The sequence below is a fragment of the Moschus berezovskii genome, chromosome 10 (genome assembly GCF_049115385.1).
Source record: "Moschus berezovskii isolate FMDL1 chromosome 10, NW_MosBer_1.0, whole genome shotgun sequence".
NCBI lineage: Eukaryota > Metazoa > Chordata > Mammalia > Artiodactyla > Moschidae > Moschus > Moschus berezovskii.
Genome location: NC_142469.1, coordinates 66,841,420 through 66,863,091, shown reverse-complemented (window position 1 = coordinate 66,863,091; position 21,672 = coordinate 66,841,420). Strand labels below are relative to the sequence as shown.

The 21,672-nt window shown below is 40.4% G+C and overlaps 1 protein-coding gene across 2 annotated transcripts in view; it reads right to left on the bottom strand.

Annotated features, from left to right (window-relative positions):
- The window catches only part of MDN1 (midasin AAA ATPase 1), a 146,328-nt gene that overhangs the window by 60,540 nt on the left and 64,116 nt on the right, over positions 1 to 21,672 (bottom strand). For both annotated transcript variants that reach the window (XM_055432822.2, XM_055432823.2), the window contains exons 33-50: positions 20,242 to 20,371; positions 18,981 to 19,199; positions 18,158 to 18,355; positions 16,500 to 16,708; positions 15,445 to 15,567; positions 13,450 to 13,647; positions 12,382 to 12,489; positions 11,831 to 12,019; positions 9,548 to 9,637; positions 9,188 to 9,451; positions 8,807 to 9,068; positions 5,461 to 5,620; positions 4,638 to 4,754; positions 3,627 to 3,835; positions 2,505 to 2,653; positions 1,943 to 2,154; positions 1,359 to 1,579; positions 449 to 562 (exon numbers count right to left, since the gene is read on the bottom strand). In XM_055432822.2, the coding sequence (XP_055288797.2) occupies positions 449 to 562; positions 1,359 to 1,579; positions 1,943 to 2,154; positions 2,505 to 2,653; positions 3,627 to 3,835; positions 4,638 to 4,754; positions 5,461 to 5,620; positions 8,807 to 9,068; positions 9,188 to 9,451; positions 9,548 to 9,637; positions 11,831 to 12,019; positions 12,382 to 12,489; positions 13,450 to 13,647; positions 15,445 to 15,567; positions 16,500 to 16,708; positions 18,158 to 18,355; positions 18,981 to 19,199; positions 20,242 to 20,371 (3,172 nt within the window). The remainder of the gene's footprint in view (positions 1 to 448; positions 563 to 1,358; positions 1,580 to 1,942; positions 2,155 to 2,504; positions 2,654 to 3,626; positions 3,836 to 4,637; positions 4,755 to 5,460; positions 5,621 to 8,806; positions 9,069 to 9,187; positions 9,452 to 9,547; positions 9,638 to 11,830; positions 12,020 to 12,381; positions 12,490 to 13,449; positions 13,648 to 15,444; positions 15,568 to 16,499; positions 16,709 to 18,157; positions 18,356 to 18,980; positions 19,200 to 20,241; positions 20,372 to 21,672) is intronic.

Below are 21,672 nucleotides of genomic sequence, written 5' to 3'. Positions count from 1 at the left end.
TTTCTGAAGAAACTGAACGTGTACTATTTTACCTTCATCTCAAAAGAGATCACAGTTTTAAAACCCTCTCTGTTAACAGTACTTACTAATACATCACAGACTATTATAAGTTGAAAGGGCCCCAGAAGAATGGATTTGATTCCCTTATTTTTTCAAAGGCAGCTGAGTATGAATGAAGGACCCAGAATCAACAAGCCAGTTTGTGGCCAAGTTGGGACTGGTGCCCAGACTTCCAACTCCTGTATTCTTCCCACTACACTGTGTCATCATCCTTTATCAGAAACTGAAGAAGCAATACACAGTTTTGAAAAAAAGCAGCAGAATATGCATCTGGATACTCTGAGTCTTCTTTTAAAAACTGTTACAAGTGGGTGCTCTGACAGATCTTTTTCCCATGAACTCAATGTACAAGAGTGCTGAGAGCTAGAAATCAAGGCAGATGCAGTACCTGTTACATTTGGTTGTAATATTTTGATGACATTACTGACCCCAGATGAGAGAGAATTTGAGTAAAAATTCCTAAGAGCTGCAGCACTGGCTTCCAAATGAATCTGTATCGACTCTGTGGAGGAAGGAGAAGCAGATGTTAGTTATCATCTAACGTAGTGCCGTCCACTCGAGCTTTCTATTCTACAGCGGCTGTCACAGGTTATGTTTCAGTAGCTACCTGTGTCTAGCAGCTATCACAGAGGAGAAAGCAGATGAGAATAGGTATCCAATTTCCCTCTACACATATTTACACATCACATGTACCACTCAACAAAACACACATACACTGGCTTATCTATAAATTCTCCTAGAGTAGAAAAACTCATATAAACTCAATTACTTTAGTCAACAAGTTTGATCCACAAATTCTTGTACTTTAAAACCTTTAAAGCTACTTGGAATGAAAAACGTACAAAGAAATTAAGAATGGTCATTTAGACCACTGGAACGAAAGTAAGATTAGAATCTTATGTACTTTTATGGGAAGTAAATTTACCAAAAGCAGTCCTTTTCCAGAAAGAATGCAACTGCAACAAAGTACAGAAAAAAAAAAAGCAGGATGTTCAAAACTTAAAAGTAACATAATACAGTACATTTTCCTTCTGGATTTGATAGAAGGCTGGATAGATCCTGAAATGCTGAGGTTTACAGGGGGAAAAGTTTCTCTTGGGGAACATCTAGGGTAGACGTGTATCTTAATGTTTTAACAGGTAAATAAACAATAATGCTAAGTCATAAACATCCTGCTAGGAGCTTCCCCAGATGTAATTTTAACTGTGTAGTTGAAGAGAAAAACAACTGCTGAGTTATGAAAGCAGGGTATGTGTACATAAATTCCCTCATTACACAAATTAAGCTTCTTTACTCACCAAGCCCCTGTGGCATATTCTTGGCTAAATGATAAAGCCATTTAACTCTGAGCATCCAGTCTTGATTGGTTGCTCTTTCTATGAGCAATTTAACAGCCACAGCCAGAGCATCTGGTTCATCAATCCAATAAGTATCCACTTCAACTGAAGTGAACTTTAAGTTCTCTGGATGGGAGGACTGCATAATTTTCTCTAAGTCTGGCAAAGTAAGAGGCTGAATCCTGAAATTCATTACAATAGACAAAGTTAGCATTAGAGTTAAATCTTCATTTCATATTTCAAAGAACCAAGACAAGTAACTTTATAATTAATCTATCAAAGAATTAACAGGGAATATATAAGTTCCCTCCAAAGAGGGGAAATCAAAACATGTACCTACAATAAATAATAAATAGGGAGCAATGTCACGGTAAACAATGAAACTATGTGGAAAATGATCATATGACATTATGGTCAAATATACTGGGTCGTGACCATGACCATCTAAAAAAAGAGAGAGGGAGAAAGAGAGGGAAGGAGGAAAGCAGGAAGGAAGGGAGGGAGGAAAAGTCAAGAGAGAGACACAAGCTTAAGGCTCCGCTAACCTTGCCCAGTTGCTTGTTTTCATGCTCAGCCTGTTGAGACAATATGCTAAGATCTGCCCGTCGCTTCGGACTTTAGAGAGGTGAGAATCTTCTGTAGTGAAGAGAGCCGAGGGCAGAGAATCTGGCCACAGCCCCAAGGCAAGAAGGGAGCTGCCCCAGGTTTCGTGTACTTTCAGCGAAGAAACATGTTTCTCTAGGAGAGCCTGCACAAGCTGGTGGGAGACAGAAACACATGGTGTACGGCCCCCAAGACACAGTGCTCTTATCGAAAGCTAGTGGAATAATGGCAGTCTTCTAGGTTCCCTGTGATCCTCTCAATAGTCAAGACACATTTCTCAATATACAACATGACAAAATTTCACTTTTTCTGCTGAGAGGCAAGTTTCAAGGCATATTTAATCACATTTACGCTATTGTCCAGAAAAGTGCCTGGATACCAGACTCTGTTACAGTATAACTGCAGGTGAGCTCTCTAAGACCATTAAAGATGCTGCCAGCAGAGCATCCTCCCACCTCCTGTAGTGTTGTACAGCAGAAAGCCGTGTCAGACACCTCACAGTACCTGCTGGTTTGCTGGGGAAGCCTGGGAGCGGACATATGCTTCCCAGCACGCTTTAGAAAATGCGCTGTCTAAGCTCAGGCCTCGCTGCAGATACTGCACGATGAGTGAGGCTGTCTGAATGAGGTTCGACACCGAGGACGCTGGAGAAGCTGTAAAGAAGAAACGGTGCCATCTGTAAGCAACAGATTCTGCAAAGTCTCCAGAGAAAATGGACAAATTTCATCTTCACATCAAACCTCCACCCAGGCACTTATCTCAGAAAGCCTTCCAAGTGGACTCCAGGGGGCTCACTGGTGAACTCAGTGAACCTGCGAGAACATTCAGTCACATTCGTTTCCTGCTAGCCTGCCTCCCCCACTCCCTTTCAGGGAGCAGCATGTTGTGAGGAAGTGACCAGATGACTTAAACATGATAAAGCCTGGCCATGTATACCCTCGACCTAAAGCTGATACGCTGAAGGGGACCAAAATGATAATGGCACCAAAAAGCACCATGGGCTTTGAAATCCAACTCAGTTGTCATTATTAACTGTGTGGCTTTCCCAAGTTACTCGACCTCGCTCAATCTGTAAAATGGAAACATACCTTGCAGAACTAATATGAGGCTTCAATAAGCAGCCGACATTGTACCTAACACAGAGTAGTTTACTTAATAACATTTCATTATTTTTCATTGTTATTATCACTGCCCTTTCTTGTATCTTCGGACATTTAGAAGAAGTAATACCTGTCTGTTTTAAACAATTCCAAGTTCCCTCTTTATTCAACCTTCAGGAGATTCGGTGATGACCGTGAAAGATTTTCAGGACAACCTTCACCAATCTCAGTGCCAAAAGTAATATTCTTCCAAGTGTGGGCCTCAGACTGCATGCTTCAGAATTCCCTGGGAAGCTTCTTGATATGGTGATTCCTGTGGCTCACTCAGACCGGCTGAACCCAATCTCTTGGCGGGCAGGGGCAGGAGAAGAGTAGCCAGTACATCTATATTATTAATAGGCTTTCTAGGTCATTTCCATCTCTATGTACACTAAATGCAAGAACTCCTAAACTAGCAGTCAAGTGGAATGACATGAATTTCCAGAGGAATAAAACCCTGCAGAGGCCTGGAAGTCAAGCACCTTACCTACAACAGCACTTCGGGTCTCTGAGTGCAAAGCCAAAAGGGTGTCACACACGCTGTCCCCCACCAACCCAAGGCTGTGCAGTAGGACTTTCAGATCTAAGTCATCTGGGATGCTCCCGTCCCCATCTCCTGAAATGTAGATTTCAAGTCCACGATTCCTCATAGCTCGGGATATTTCTCCATGAACAGGATCCATTGAGAGAAAAAGTCTAGTAGTACAAGCAATTCAAAGAGGGGAAAAAGACGTCAAAATCTCAGTGCAACCAACAGTGTAGCTCTGCAACACCTGCCAAGGGCAAAGCATATGTGGCTCATCATCAGGAGCTGGACACCGATGGCTTAACTCACAGATGCTATCTTCATCTGCATTCTATCCTCTAGTTCCAAGTGCATCAATATAGCAAATCAGTTTCTCTTTCTAAGGAACTAAGGATTGTGTATCCACCTTGAGTACTGAGGGCTGTAAAATTCTTACTCTCAGATATTCCCCATATCAGCCAGTGCTAATTCATTATTCTAACTCCTCTACAGAGAGAACAAAAAAGAGGAGTGTACTCTCCAGAAATAGCTTCATAAGAGTTGGTGTCCATCAACTTCCACGTCTAGCCATCTGATAGCTCACCCTTACCCCCAGAACTCAACAGCTGATTCCTGTTGACCCTCCTTGCATCAAACCTGCTCCTTTGCCAGTCTCCCCCTTTTTCAGTGAATAGCACCCCATTTACCTCATTACTCAAGCCAGAACCTTAGGTGCTATCATTGCTTCCTCTCTTCTTAACCACAAGCCCATCAGCAAGTCCCACTGATCTGACTGCCCTAGTTTAAACCATCATTTTTTGCATGAACTACTGCAAAAGGCTTTTAATGGGTCTCCCTGCTTCCACCCTTCACCACCAAACCTAGGCAGGGACCTCATCTTTCTGCTGACTGAGTGTACAGATATAATATGTAAGGAGGCCCTAATGAATGGCCACCTCTGATATCCAGGTTGAGACTTTGAGGCAGGAATACCTGAAATTGGGATGTGGTGTTACAGTGGGAGTGGATCCATCGATCATTCCTCTCTCACTAACAGTGAGGACACCTCCAGGTTCCAACAAAGCATTCAAACGATCCAGCACCGATGGGCTGCACAGAGAGAACCCAAATGGTGGACAGGCCCGAGTGCCACACTGACCATTGCCCTCGCTCAGTCCTCTTGCTCCTCCTGACCCACCCACCACCCCCGGACCGAATTAAGATCTCTTAGCTGATCAATACCCTTTTTCACTCCCTGAAGGCACACAGCCTAGAGTCATAAACGTAACTGGATTTTAGTTGAGGACATTCTGAAAATGTTCAGAATGTAGAGAAGCCCGTCATCTGACCTGTACTGAGCTCACTGTGTAGGCACAGCAGCTTCATGCTTGTCCTTTTCCTTACTTTAGAATCAATGGTACAACTGCAATGCACATTTACTAAATGTCTGCCCTGTTTATCAGATCCTCCATTATAAAAATCTGTACTTCAGAATGACCCTAACAAAAGGAAGTTTTCTGAGGTTAAATGAAAATGTGTAATTCAAAGGAAGTTTTGGTTGGGAAAAATAATCCAATTTCATTAGCCTTCAGTTCAGCTCAAAACTATCTGCTAGAATGAAAATCTTGCAGCTAATGACCAACTACCACTGTTCACCACAAGGGGAAGTCTACAGAATATAGCAGAGGATGTGCTTAACTATAAGTTAAGAAAACAGTGGATTAAAAACTATAGAGCTTCCACCTAGGTTTCTACTTTGACAAGCATATCCCAAACTTCAGTCAGACCCACTCATGATTGAACAGAAGGTCCTTACTTGCAGAAGTTAACATTGTCCATCAAAAGCCAATCTCCAGACTTCAGGGCCTGAACCAACATGCTGTCAACCCATTCGAATGTGCCACGGCTGTGGCCACTGGCTGACTGCATAAGCTTCACCCCAAAGCTTCGGAACTCCTCCACGAGTTTGGCAAACTCTGAAATGTCGCAGTCACAGCACTTAATTTCAAACCAGGGCAATTAAAAACAAACAAAATAAAAAACTAAGAGCTTATTAAAAGAAGACTGGAAATGTATGGCTCAGTTCTTTAAAGTTTCATAATAAGGTAAACAAAAGGATTTTTGTTTTTGTTTGAACAAGTAAGAAAATTAGGTTTGGGGACAGAAAATACTTCTTAAGGGCTTTCTGAATGAATGGCTAGATAAGAGTTGACTCAAGGGTGATGGAGAAATTAAATAATCTTTACCTGTTTTAATTTCTCAAATGGCAGAAGGATAAAGCCTCCTACATATTACTGCATCTATACTGTATGAAAGTGCTGTAAGTTTGCACAATGTAATTAATGTCAATAAACCAGGCTTCCTTTATAATGACCACATCATATATAGTAACAACTAGTATTTATTTACTCTACAGTTTATATAGCCCTTTCCTGGAAATTTTTCAATTGGTCTTCCTTATTAGAAATTGATTCTAACCCTTTTCCGTATCACAAGGTAATATATTTCTGCTTCTAGCCATGAAGGATTAACAAGGTTTAGACTTAACCTCACAGTGTCAGAAACTAGAAACCTGGTAAACTATATGAATAACAACTACTTTCAGACACTTGAAAACAGACAGCACAGAACTGTGACACCTAAGGGAAGGAGGCCCTATAATAGCCTGGCTTTTGGCCTGAAAGTAATTTCTAGATTGCAAAGCAGGGAAAGGAAACTCAAACAGATCTCGAGATCTCACTGACTTGAGGACACAAACTGAAATTCAGGGAGATGGAGGCAACCTGAATGAGACGCAGGATACTCAAAAGGAAAGAGTTATTCAAAGAAAGGGCTCCAGAAATCCAGAAAGAGGACCCTGGGTCTTTGGCTCAATAATAATCTCCATGTGCAAGGGAAGGCTGAAATTCCACGTGTAAAAAATTCCAAGGAAAGAACTATTACTGGGGAGCTGTGAACTGGACAACTCCCAGAGTTCACACAGGGCTGAATAACACTCCAGTTCCCACCAATCAGAGCGAAAAGACCCCATGGAACACACAGGATCTTCAGAAGAGATTACACAGGGCCAAGCCTCAAGAGGGGGGCTAATTTAGCACACATACACAGGTTAAAAGTTTAGGAACTTCTAGGTGGCACTAGTGATAAAGAACACGCCTGCGTGGAACAGATGCAGGTTCGATCCCTGAGTCAGGAAGATAACCCGGAGAAGGAAATGGCAACCCACTCCCGTACTCTCGCCTGGAAAATCCCATGGACAGAGAAGCCTGGTGAGCTACAGTCCACGGGGTTGCAAAGAGTCGGACACGACTTAGCTAAGTTGACTCTTAGCACAAAGAGTCGACAGTGACTTAGCACGTAAAGGATACTCTGGCCCTGACCTTAAATAGCTTAATAGCAAGCTTGAAAAGATAAAAATGATCCAAAAGCAACTCAACAGCTTTACCCGCCACTCAAAGAAACCCTCAGAACACCAAAATACAGCACTCAGCAACTTGAATAAAAATGTCCAGAATCTAATAAACATGACTGGACATATTTTCTGGCTTTTTAAAGTCACTAAGTGCTGCCTTCTATGTTAATAGAGCTATTATAAAATATTCAATATATATAAAGATGTTAAGGTAAAATATGAAACATCTAGAATATATTTTAAAAGTCATACATGTTTATCACAGAAACATTAAAATATAAATAGTTTAAAAAAGAAGCTATTTTCAATCAAAAATAAAATAGTAGTAGACAAGATTTACAGCCAGCCTTTTAGACTCTATTGATATCCCTAAGAAATTACTCACTATGAAAATAAATCCTAAATAAAAAGCAGTATTGAGAATGAGCTGTGAGAACTTACCCTAGATATTTAAATTTTACCTGACTTACGAAATCATATACACACCAGATTTCAGGTTCTGAAGTCAGAGAGACTTGGAACCAAAACCTAGTCCAAACACATCATAACAAGACGACACTGGGCAGGTTAACCTCTATGAGCATTCATTTCCCCACATATAAAATGGAGTTATCTTTCCTTGTAATGTGGTTTTGTGAGGGTTAAAAGTAAATATATTTTATATAGTGTCCAATACTTGATAGGAATTCAATGGTGAGTTTACAATCCCTAACAGTTAAAAAATATAAAGTGATATAGGGGTGGGTTTAGTCACTAAGTCGTATCCGACCCTTGTAACCTTGTAGAATGTATCCTGTCAGGCTCCTCTGTCCATGAGATTTTGCAGGCAAGAATACTGGAGTGGGTATTTCCTTCTCCGGGGGATCTTCCCAACCTAGAGATTGAACCCTGGTCTCCTACACTGCAGGTAGATTCTTACTGACTGAGCTACCAGGGAAGCTATAAAATAGTGATATATGACTTCATTAAATATATCTAATAATTAATTTGAATGAATGAGTAAATAATTTCAAATTCAAATGGTGAGTTTGAATTGGAACATGATAGATGAAACCAGTAATGAAATCACTGTCTTAACCAAGAAAGTAAATGATTTGACCCAGGGCCTCGGATACAATGTTGACGTAACTAAAAGAGAGGGGTCATTTCTTCATCCCCAGGGAATCCACTACTCCTAGGGCATAACTAAGGATTCCTTAGGAATAACCCATTATGAACAGGTTTTGAAAATAAAGGATGGCAATCTTAGCGACAGGTTTCAACTTTTAATCAATTTTCCCCTACCAGTCAAAAAGCTGCACTATAAGATGAGAGCAGAATGCTTCCAGATCAACTGAGGAATTTCTTCCACCTTCTATACAAAATGAATAAACACATCCAAGCTATTAATTTAGACTTCTATTCTTCAGTTTAAAAATACTCAATTTTTTGAGAAATTATTAATAAGTTTAAAAAACAGGCCAACAGAAAATAAAACTAGATTTACATGTAAGTCACTGTGGCTGATTACTCACAAAATAAGTCAAACTCAGTAATCAATTTCTTTCCTTTGCTTAGGATCACCAATTCTGAATAGTTTACATTAGCTTCACTTTCTAGAAAACTTTCTATTTCCAAATCTTGATTGTTTATAATCTAATCATCAAATTCATTTTAAAAGTTACAGGCATTGCACGTACAAATGTATTACCTGTGGGTGGACATTCTATGGGCAATGCCAAGTGACTGATACACACACCCAGAGACATACCTGCCTTGGAGTAGGAGTTGATTTTGTTGTTGAGTCTCTGCATAAGCAATAACACTGCTTCCAGCTTGTTGACAATCTCCATCGTGACACCTTTACCACCTTCCCCAAGACACCTGGGCTTATACGTCAGAAGGAAATGACTCCAGGCTCGCAGCACTACTTCTGCGTCATCGGCACTGACAAGGAGGCTGTCTCTTACCAGGGCCCTGACTGTGCCCTCCACCTTCTCAAGGAGCTGCCTCCACGGCCGGATAAGATCAACCTGCAATTTCCAGAGCACGTGAACCCAGCATAGCCAATGGCCACTCCTACTGTAGCAACCCCAACACAGAAGACTGCACCGTTTAGTGCCCTGCCTAAAAATACAGAGGCAGATGTTACCTGCTCAAATCCACCCAGAAGCTCCGTAGTATCCATTGCACTGTTCACGGCCATGATCTTCAAAGTGTGACCAGTAAGGTGTGCCAGGAGCTGAACCAAGCTGGTCTTGCCCACTGAGGCTGGGCCCACGAGGATGACCATCCAGCTCATTTGTACACACTTCATAACTGACTCCAGTGACTGTAAAGACTGGTGCAGGAGCGACAGGGGACGGCAGGTCGGTGGAGGAACATAGCTGCCACGGGAAAGCACTGAGTAGCCCAGCTGAAAAAGACAGCCCAGCGAGATTTCACAAGTGCGCCTGGAGTTGGAGCCGAAGCCAGAGAGGACTGTGGAAGAGCATCAGCCTACTTGCCTCACCTGAACATCATAGGGAGTGATGTGCAACAGCCTGGTTCCCATGTACGGGTTGGAATTTGAATTAAACACACCCTTGAACACAGCAATGACCTAAAGGAAGATGATGATAAAATCAAAATGCAAATCATTACATCAAATTCTGGGCCAAACCTTCTAGAATAAACACTAGTAAATATGAACAGCAATATGAAAATCACAATATTGTGGGTTATTACCCTTTAAAATTTTCCCATTAAAAAGGATTGCATTTATTTAATTCTTCACAAGGAAATACATGGAAGCTCAAGAGCAATAATCTCAAATTATGAGATTCCAGAGAGAATATACCATAAATTAAAACAGAGCCATGGAAACTACAGCAGATCTCAAGATAAAAAATTAATTTGCTTTCATTGTTCAAGATACCACCTAAAGAAGGTAGAAGACAGAAGCATGAAGTTTATGAAGAACAATGACCATCATTTCCTGATACCTGCCATGTGTCAAACATTATATTAGGGGTTTTAATAGATTATTTCTGATCCAAATACCCTCTCAAAATATTTCTCTTTCCATTTTATGGATATGGCAATTATATTCACACAAGTTATGTGATTTGCTCATGGATGGTAACTGAATTTAAACCTAAGCCTGTCTGACTGGAAAAGCACTGTTCTCCCTCTAAATATTTATGCAGAAAAGCATTATTTCTGTATTTACATTTATTTGTCCCTTCCTTAGCAGCAAGACTGTTAAAAACTTTTTGCTAATAGTATTCTTTCTTGAATTTCTTTTAAAAACCTAAGAGGAGCTGAGGTGGGGGAAAAGATGAGGATGTATAAAAATCACTAATTTAGCCCACAGCAGCAGCAAAGATTCCTGCCACCCAAAATATTTATGACAAGTAGTGCATTTGAACAAAATAGCAATACTCATACTAATCAATGTACACCAGAGTGAAAACTAAAACAATAAAGGCAAAGACATAATGAGTGTTAAACACTAGGAGCCAAAAAGCAGCACAGAAGAAAATGCTCCCTCCTGGGTCTGGGTGATTTTTGACCTTATATTTCACTCTAAAGCATACCAACTCCTCTCTCTGATGCTACACCGGAGTTAAAAATTGCAAATTACTTTTGCAACCTTTCTCCTTCTACTATTATTTTTCTTAACTTTTCTTTTCCTCTCAGAAAACATTTGGTCAACTAAAACAACTGAATTGAAGGAGTGGTGGAAACCTTCCACACCCTACAGTAACTCATCATCTGACCAACGTCAATTACTCAACACTGGCCAGTCTGGCCACAGTTAGCATACTAGAGTAAGTTGATAAAGAAATTAAAATACCAACTGATGATAGGTGAATTATATAAAGTTGTATTAATTAAAAAAAAATGAACTGAATATTTTGTCCTAGAATAAAGACTGAAAGCCACTCGCACGTAACACATGAGTTGTTGATGCTGGGCTGGATTCTGGATACCACATAAACAAGGTTCTGTGCTTTCAGCAGCACAACCAAAGTGTCTGAAAGCCACACGTGTCATGGACAGCCACATCTTCACATTTCTGTTTCTAACTCACATGAATTTGTAAACTACTTTGTTACTTTGCTTGTGAGCAACTGTGATATAGTAGAAGAAATAGCAAGCAAAGTGGAAAGGTCTGGGCTGGAGAGCTGGCTCTGCCATTCAAAACACGGAGACTCCATGACTGAGCCTTGGATCCTCGTCTGTAAGAGGTCATGACAGCGTCTCCTAACGGCAGGTGTTGTGAAATTGTCCATGAACTGCATTTTAAATACCACAAAGCAAAATGCATGCACTGTTACAGTTTACTAAGCGAGGAATTCTGGTGTTATTTTCTACTCATGAAAGGGTATTTTTTACTTTCATTTAGATATGGAATATCCTCCCTTTTATCTATTTATACTTCCTAGATTAAGTATTTTGTAATTTGACATTTAAAGGTAGAAAACCCTCCTTTTCTACTTGCTGTCACCTCTTTCCTCCTGCCTCTCATCTTTGTGCCTGGAACCAAGGTGATGAGGACCAAGCCTTTATTATTGCAGGGTGACAGTGTTCAAGAAGGTAAGTGACCATGGCAATGCAGATAAGTAAGCAAACTGTGTCCTCTAAAGCAAACTACACGATGAGACTCTGAGACAGATTAAGTTCTTGTTTCTGCCCTTAATTTCTAAAGTTCCAAGCCGCGTTACTGAATTTGGTATTGTTGATGCAAGTACAGCCTCTCTCTCCCTCAGGGAGAAATTGAAGAAATACGAAGAGCAAGCATGAAACTCACCTTTTCTTTATCTTCCTTGGTTCTCATTCTCTCTCCATAGACCAAAAACACATGCTGACCAGGATCGTAACACCCGGGGGACTGGTCAACCAGCATCAACTGACACCAGCGGAAAAGGTCGCGGAGGTTGAATTCCCAGGGTCCTCCTATTTGTCCCCATTTCTTCTCAACGGTCACTTCATGATCAATCTGAAAAGAAAACACCCTTACTGGGAAGCACATCCCACCGCTCAGGACTATGTTAGGTACTATCAACTATGCATGTGCTCACATAATCTGAAACAGATAACAGGCTGGATTCAGATGTCGCCTCCCAACTCAGACTTCTCAATGCCAGGAATACCGTGAGCATTATAAAAATGATACATGCAACAGACCTGAATTACTGTAACTCTCAAATGAGTAGCCTGCCTTCCACTAGAAACTTTTAGAGTTCTATATGATTTATCTCAGTTGCAGAGATTGGTAATGAGGTAGTATTCCATACTGAGAAAATGATGATTCAAATAAGCCAGAAATATAAAGAACAATTAATGCACACAATTACTTACTTGGTTGTTGAAAGCAACCATTTTTTTAACAATATTTTTGTCAATGGCTGGAAACAGAGTACTGGCAATGAACTCCATGTCTATTACTGTAAGGGGATCCACAAAGACCTAGAAAATCCAAAAATAACATGAAAAAAAAATGCCATCATTTCTCTTTATCAAACATGACTGCCATGACTTACGTAATATTTTTATTTAATACCAAAGGAACAATGCCTTAGAAATAAATATATATATATATACACATCTCAGTTACAGAAATTTCTTTTCTTGCATTCTCAGGATATGGAATCATATAGAATCTTTGAAATACAAAGCAGAAGGTTTTCTTGTTAGCTTCATTCTAATGGTTTAGAGAAAGATACCAGTAATCAATATTTTAAGAATATTTGTAATTTTAATCTATTACATAAAATTAAAATATCTGGATGGTAAGTATACAACATTTATTTTAAAATTTGATCAACTTCTCAACAGTTTTGAAATTTTTCATATAAACTTCTTAAAAGATACTTAGTAAAGTGTTAATTACCAAGAAAGGAACATTAAAGAAAGCTAACATCTAGAGGCACTTCCAAGCCACTACTTTGAAAAAAGATGTTAAAATAAGTAAGTGTATGTGCACCCACACACACACACTGCTGTGGCAATAAAAAAAAGATACAACTATTAATGGTGATTGACTTTGGTATGGAGAATATTGGATTTTTTATTCTTCATGGTAGTTTTTTGTACTTTTCTGAGATTAATGCATTATTTTCATTATAAAATAATTTTTTAATGTTCTAACAGACATTTAAAACAATTGGCCTTAACCCTTGAACACAGTAATATAATCCTCAAGATGGTGGTGATCTTACTTTCCTCCAATTGATAACATACCAGGTCCTCTTAAACCTAAGATAAAGGATTCACACCAGGAGAGAAAAGATGACAGGAATCAGTCACATTAACAGCCATCACATCCAGACATGAAATCGAGCCTGTCTCATCCTCCGAGTGGGCACCCTCATAGCTATTATTACCTCTGGGACCACCTTTGGTTTTGGGGGCAACAGTAAATCTTACCTGAGTGAATCTATTTAGGAAAGACCTTGGCAAGCCCTTCCTCCCGCCTCCTTGTCTAAAAGGATTTTGACAGCCAAAAATCTTGGTTTTCTCATGCTGCACTTGAAAGCTCATTCCTAACTCAGGAACATAGATTTCTCCTCGGTGGTCAAAACAAGCATTGAGTCCTTCCAAGACTGACTGAGAAGCCAGGTTAAGCTATTTGGAGAAAAAAGTGCATATTTATTTTATATGCTATTCAGCTAGAACAAACAACACAGGAATAATACACATGAAAAGTAGTCTTATCTTCAACAGGGACATGGACAGAGTTCAAACAACATTGGTAACACTGTGTTTGTTAAGCTGAAATGACATGTATTCAGTCTACTATTAATATTTCATCTATATGTTAGAGAAATTTGGGGTGTATAAAATAAAATAGCAATAATTTTTAAGTAAACTGAATAGTCAGACTAAATTCTTTAAAAGCAGTTAAATCAGTCTCAAAAATTAGGCTGTATCTCTGTTACCTGCTCATATATTGGCCTGCTTTATAAATTATAGCTTATCAGTACAAAGATATCTCATGCTTAAATATCTGGGAATTTTTAAAAGAAGAAGCTAGCTAGCTCTTTACATACTTAAATAAGTAAACATCCTTTCTCGATCAAGTAAATCTGAATAAAATCTCCAAACGGTTTTCAAAGTCATGATATAAACCACATAATATGGATCTAATGATGCCAACAGTTTGTGAATAACAAATATGAGGATTTGTGTGTGTCCCAGAAATGAAAAGAGCTGAACGGAGCTAAACTCAGCTGAGTTAGAGCTCAGGGATGTGATGTATTGGTGGTTTTTAGATAACATGGAAAACCTCAACTGTGAAATGTGAATCAATAAAACGCAAATGGGCCAAGAATGAGATTATATTAGAATTTCAAGTGCCACGTTTACACAAGCACTCAAAGCACAAACTCTGCTATATACCCCCATACTGGTCAAGTTCTAAAAGCTGCTCTTACATAATGACTTCAAGTCCAGGTTGCCTGGCAGTCCCTACATGCATTTCCACAAAATATGATTCTGGTCAACAGTCTCAAGCTTTGAAACTAGGCATTCTTTTTTTTATTTTTCTAGTTAATGATTATCCTATCACATATCTTTCACCAAAAAATCGGCAGGGGGTGGGGGGTGGGAAGGAGGGGTGGGGAGACGGACAAAATCTGTCTCTCTCTTTAATCTCTTCTCAAGATGAGTAGGAAGCAGCTCAGCAGAAAAGGCATCCCATGGCAGTCCTGTCACTGCAGATTCAATGGGGTATGAATCTAGGGAACCTCTTGGGGCCTGTGTCAGAAGGGATCTGTGGTACTTTCATCACTTATTATCATTTAACCTGCACTACTACTTGCTTGCCCTTTCCTGCACACACCAAAGTAACTCAGTTCTTTGGGCCACCATCTTAAATTTGTTATTCTGTGCATCACATCTCCATTCTCTCTCTAGCTGCCTGTCAGTTACAGAGACCCAGCACTTGTGTGTCTCATGATGCGCTCTATTCTTCTGGTCACTAATCTACCCCCGACCTGCACGTGTAACACTGACTGCTTTCTCACCAGATTTTCGTGTGGCTCTTCCTACTATAACCTTCCCCAACCTTTCGGCTGAAATGGTCTGGCACTATTTGTAAACTATGTTTATCTCGAAAATAAATAGAAACACAGCAAGCCTACCACAGACTAGAGAATAAAACTAGTGAAGAGGCACTGTTTTTCTGGAGGCTAGTTCACAAAAGTAGGAGAGTCTGTAGGTGATATGCAGAGGGGCTTCTGTATGTGCTTTTCTGACTTTCCTTACTTGTAAAAGAAACCACAGAGGATTCTTTTCATTGGAGAATTTGTCTTTACTAGCCAACCACATGATCTGGTGCAAAATGCCCTCAAGTTATGCAAACTCTGCCCCGCTCCTCACATGTCTGATCCTATCTGGTGGCCTGATGGGCTGTTCTCTCACCTCATCCAACACAACCCAATGGCCTGCCTTCAGGGCTGCCAGCAAGGGGCCATCACGCCAGGCAAACTCTCCTCCCTTGCCACCCTCAACAGGTAGATCAGCTCCAAACAGGTCTGTGATGTCCTATGAGAAGAAAAAGAAGTGAGGGAAAGCCAATATTACATAAAAAATTAACTAGATCCCAAGACCCCAAATCTAAAATGATACTTAGGCCTCATGCCACTTCTTATTCTTATGCCCAATAGAGAACTAATCAATTTCACAACCAGGAGCCCAGGAGTACCTTCTCATCACAGCACTATAAGAATCTATCAACTAGAATCCTAGATAACAGTTTTCAACTTTGGCTGTGCTTGAAAACAAACTGGTGAGCTTAAAAAAGACCACAACAATGCCTGGGCCCTGCTCCCAGACCCTATCCCAGGAGATTCTAATTTGTCATCTCTGTCCCCTAGTTTCATAAGACTGTTTTTTTTTAAGGTTTCATTTCTGCTTTTTATTTATTTTTTATTGGAGGCAAATTATTTTACAATATTATATTGGTTGGTTTTGCCATACGTTGACATGAATTCGCCCCAGGTGTACATGAGGTCCCCCTCCTGAACCCCCCTCCCACCTCCCTCCTCCCTTTATCCTCCCTCTGGGTCATCCCCGCACGCCAGCCCCGAGCATCCTATAACATGCATCGATCCTGAACTGTTGATTCGTTTCACATATAACAACACACCATAAGACTGTTTAAAGGTCACTTTATCTGTAATTAATTTCTTTAGAAAGGACAAAGACAAACAGGTTATATTACAATAAATACCAAAGTGGGTGATTCTATCTCAAAACAGAGTAAAGCATCTAGAGAGACTAATACTATATGTGTCATCTATTAATGAACACGGAGGGAGAATAAGGTTTTAGATCATGTTGCTGTGATCTTCATCACCATGAAATATCTGGGGCTCTGATAACTTCATAATTATTTCTAACTAGGAAACACTATAATGGATAAAGATATTACTCCCTATACTTATCCCCATCAGCTGTAGCATGATGAAGCTTACCGTCTGCTCTGACAAGTTGATTCGGACAAGCGTGTTGCCTGAAGCCCTGGCTAAGGCTCCCACCAAGCTCGTCTTGCCCACACCAGGGGAGCCCTCCAGTAAGATGGGTTTGTTCAGTTTTGTAGCTCTTAAGAGCCTCTGGGCATTCATAGCTGTGGTGCCTGCATTGAACGCATAGTCGGCGATATTATTCCTATGCAAGACAGGGCCTGAAGTGGAGAAAAGTCACATATAAGCTGGACATCACACCAAATCACACATATATATCAACTGGAGATTAGAAAAATCCACCAAGTAGACTGTCAGTCAGTGAAGTACCGTCTGTGGTAAAAATGCTTCACCTCATTTCAATATATTTCCTCACTTCTGGGATCATAAGTGCTTTCCAACAACAACCAGCAGCATACTTTTTTTATCTGTGATGACCACACTTATGTCTATACACAGGTCGGAACTGCAGGCATGCATCTTTGCATATTTCCTTTCACAACCTATACCTGGAATCACTACTCCGTGTGGTTGGACAGTTTACCCTGTACTTGTATTTTCCTAAAACTCAAGCAGAAGCTAGGCATACGGGCAGATGGTTCCACATAAACAATTTCATTCAAGGTTTTAAGCCACCAGATAATTCAGGATGCATCTTGTAGCTGAAGTGCAGGACTAATACCAGTCTTATAGGGCTTAATATTTATGCACTATGTCTTCTGGAAGAAGTTTCAGACTGGTACATCAATTTGGAGTGAAGCTAGAAAAACATTTATTTTCTCAGCTATGAAAGCAGAAGCGAGGACTATCCAAATCCCAAGCCACAAGCACTCAGCTCCTACATGAGAGAACTGAATACCACCATGATGGCTTCGGGAAGGGATCTACTGGCTAGATCACAAGGGCCACATCAGAGATGAAAACAGTACCACTGATGAGGGAGAGGGAAAAGGGCAATGTTCTTCAACCAGAAAGCTGGGCTGGTTTAGTTCATCGCTGAACCCCCTCAATTCTGTGTATTCCTGGAGCCCGACAATTATTAACACAGAGATGAAGGAGGGACAAGAAACAAATGACTCTGCTAGAGAAGCAATAATCCAAAAAGTCATGAGTACCCTGGAAAGATATCTACTATAACTACTTCATTTAAATATTTGACAGAGGCAACCTAATAAGAGCAAGAATTAAAACTTAAATCCACTTGCATTTCCCATTTAACCACTCATGTACTCATCCATCTCTCATTTTCTGAACGTCTATGACTGTTAGGCTACATGACAGATGCCAGGGACAGGAAGGTGAGTGACATAATGCCTGCCCTCAAGGGCACACAAAACTGTTTTTGTAAAAGGTGATAAGGTTCTATGGCTGAAACATTATGGGCTGAATCACCACTTTAGGAAAGGTCTTATTTTGAGCACCAATACAAGAATAAGTGCATTTTATAGGACAATTTATTCATATATCAAAGACTATATTACCTATTTTTGCATGCCAGTTATATATATTTTAACCAATCACACAATTATGATTATACCAAGTCAGATTTTAACTCAGTTATCTAGTTCCATAGTAATCATGAGTATGATACACTAAAATTAAAAGTCACAATAAAAGTCAACCATCTAGGAACCACAAGAGAATTTTCATTTATTTAAGATCATTCTTACCCCTTGGTATAAAAAATGGATGAATTCCCCACAGGTTATCTATCCCAGTGAATTCTTTGGCTTTGAGTCTGTCGTAAATCTTCAATTCATTTTTCTGACTTTCTGTAAGTCGGCCTATCTTGGAAAGTTTCTTGGTTAGGAATTTCAGACATTCTCTGCGAGCCAAGAGAGCCGTACCAAACCCAGAGGAAGTCACCCCTAGAAGAAAGAGGATCAGTCCATCAAATGACAGCAGGGTACCCAGTTTTATAACCATGAAGCCGGAGTTCCAAGTGAACTGCAATAGCCAATGTAAGCAGCCCTAAGAAGTGTGACGCCCTGCTCCCCCAAAACCATCAGATCATCAGTTCAACAGCAGCTTATTCAGTAAGCACTCCAGTAACACCATGATAAATCAGCCTGGAGAAAAGAACCACCAGTGTGGTACTACTTTTAGTCACGTGGGCTTGTATTTCTAATTTTCATGGCTGAAAAAAACCTTAAATATTTCATTTAATAAACTGTAGTAAACTTAAAACTACAGGATTACGGCCGATTAACTCTAAATGACTGTGTTAAGAAATACCATGTTAAATTCTTCAAGAGTGTTACCAGCACTCTTCTATCAGAATCACTATTTCGAGCTTACTAAATCCCTGGTCGGTAAGCAGTGAAAAGTTTTCTCCACTCTTGTATAACAATCACCTCTCAAAAAGAGTAAAATGAGAATCACTGTGAGTCCTGGAAATGTTACCATAAATCTGTACACAGTCCCTTGCTCAGAGGACTGGGCCTGCTCCATCTCATAGTCCCCTCTACCCTAACCTCTCACCAGCCAACATACCTGAGCCGATTCCATCTATGTACACTAGGCACGCAGCATGGACAAAAGATGTCACCGTGGAGACGGTCTCCTGTCTTTTCAAAGCAGCTTCCTCCCCCATCGTGTTCATGAAGCTGACCCAGGACAGGATATCTCTGATACTGACCACACATCTTCGACCAAACTCCTGGTGGGTCAGCCAGTCAATGAAATCCAGCATCACCTCAGCTATGTCAGCCCCTAAGACGCAAGGAGGCACAGAGGTTTGCTATTGAGGAAGACTCCAGAATGGGGGTTTGCAACCTGGGGCCAATAGACGGTCTAAGAAAATGAGGTCCACAGCTTTAATCACATTTCCATGGGGTTCAGTGAACAGCATTCTACTCCTACCCCAAAACAAACAAAAAACCAGAAATAAAACTTGAGAATTCAAGTCTTTAAGAAGGTGCCCTGAAAACTGCTCCAAGAAATAAAGTATTCATAAACCTCAGTCTCAAAGAAGTAGATATTCTTTCACATTCTTTAAGAAAGAGAGGGAAGCGATCCAGACACTACTTGGATTAGGGCTTATATTAAGGCTCAGACCAGATCTAGGTCCTAAATTTAGGACCTTGGCATATTCTGATGCCAAGCATATGGATACATCAAGGCAATCAAGGCTCAATTAAGAGAGAGAGAGAAAAAAAAGATGTTTTGGCTCCCACTGAATATTCTAAGAATTGTTAAACCTAGATTATAAGTATATGGTAGCTTTTAAAATACTACTCTACTTATGTTTGAGAATTTTCATAATAAAAAGAAGTTTTAAAGTGAAATAATACGTCAGTTGACCACTACTGAAGAAACGCAGTTGAAAATTCTGTAATATTTTCTAAGGTGGTAACCACTAAAATTTAAACCACATTTTCCTGGGAATTACATGGTGGTTCAGTGATTGATCCTAGTTGGGGAACTAGAATCCCATAAGCCAAATGGCACAGCCAAGTGAAAAAAACCTGTATGTCCCTTATCTTTAGCCAATGAATATTATATATTTTATAATAACAAATCTTATTATAAAGATGGCCAACAGGTGAAACCATCAGAAAGCTAAACTTTAGTAACCCTGGTGAAGGAGTGATACTTCAGTAAAAGGTACCAGGCTAGTATTTTCCTTAGATCTATTTGTTCCCATTTCTCCTTAGAACATACATTATACACATACTACTGAAGTCCTACTCCCCTCGTTCCAACACACAATTTCTCTGCCCCACTATCACCCCCCATACCTGAACACTCTCACCTTTATGATCTGTTCTACCCAGAGATAATCCTGGACGAAGATTACGGCTGATGATCTGAATTAAATCTTCACGCCTTGTGCTTTGAGGGCACCATATTTCCGTAAAGCGGTTTCTTAAGGCAGGAGATAGCTACAAAGAACACAAATTCTAGTGTGAATATCTGCCAGGAAAGTTAGAAAACAAACCTTTTGAATGTTGGCTGAAAATCTGTCAAGTACCCAGAGCTTCTTTTCTTACCTCTTCTACTATCTACAATTTATCGAACACCTATTTGTCCTGGCTCCTAACACATGTCATCTCATTCGTCTCCACCACACTCCCTAAACTCATCTTCCCATCACTTTCTTTATAATCATGGTAGAGAACCTCAAGGTCTCACGGAGTCTGTGCTCCAAGGAGGATTCCAGTCCCAGTAGATGACTCCCAAATCCCAACCCCTTCCCCAAAGCAGAGGCCCTTCCCTTTACTTTCCCTTCACCTACTTTAACCAGTGGCTTAGAAAAAGTAAATGCTACCTTCCCACAGGGGAGAGCTGTCTGAAGTAGAGGGAGAAAACCTGGATATGGCTCAAATGGAGTAAAAAGGTAAAGAGGTGAATATTTACTGCCTATATGACAAAAAACTGTTTAGTCCTCCAGTCTCAAGAGTCTTTGCCTCAGTCTGGATTCTCTTACCCTTCCCCTAGGTCAGATAACCCCCATTCACAACAATGCACCAATGATTTCCTTTCACTGGACAACTGGATCAGCACCATACTTTTGTCTACCCAGCCGAGCACAGCAGGACCACATGCTGCTCAGAACCATCCTGGCTCAGCCAGGCCCCAGTTCTAGGATCCCAACTCTGTCTGAAGCAAGGCATGCCAACCAAAAGGCAGCTTTCCCTTCGGTAAAAGTTGGCAATCTCTGTCCCAAAAAACTCAAGCAAACCTGCCAGGCAAGTTAACACACACAACTTTGAAATCAGATCTTTCTGTGTTATTTCCACTTGCCAAGAAGCCTATTTGCATATTTTGTTTGAAACTGTGACGTATTTTATTTCTTCTCAGTACACTTCGCGGAGCACAGCGATCATCTTTTTTCTCATACTACTGAGGAAAAATAGGTCTGAAATATCAGTTTCATATTCCAGGGGCCAACAAGTTACTGAGAATCTTAATACCTTTTACTCCTTATCAATCTGTTTCTTCTCACCATCCTGACCAACAACCAGCCCACCCCTCCCTCCTAACCTGAACAGACCAGGGTCCCAAACACAATGCAGACTTCTCACTGAAAGGTTTCACAAGCCTGAGAGCCATGGGGTTTGGGGTGCTCCAAGCTAACTGGACCCTCACACCACTTTCTTAACAGAAGACACTGCCCTCACCCTCTCCTTTACCAACAGTTTGAGGGTGACCCACACAACACCTGAGACAACTGATACGCTCC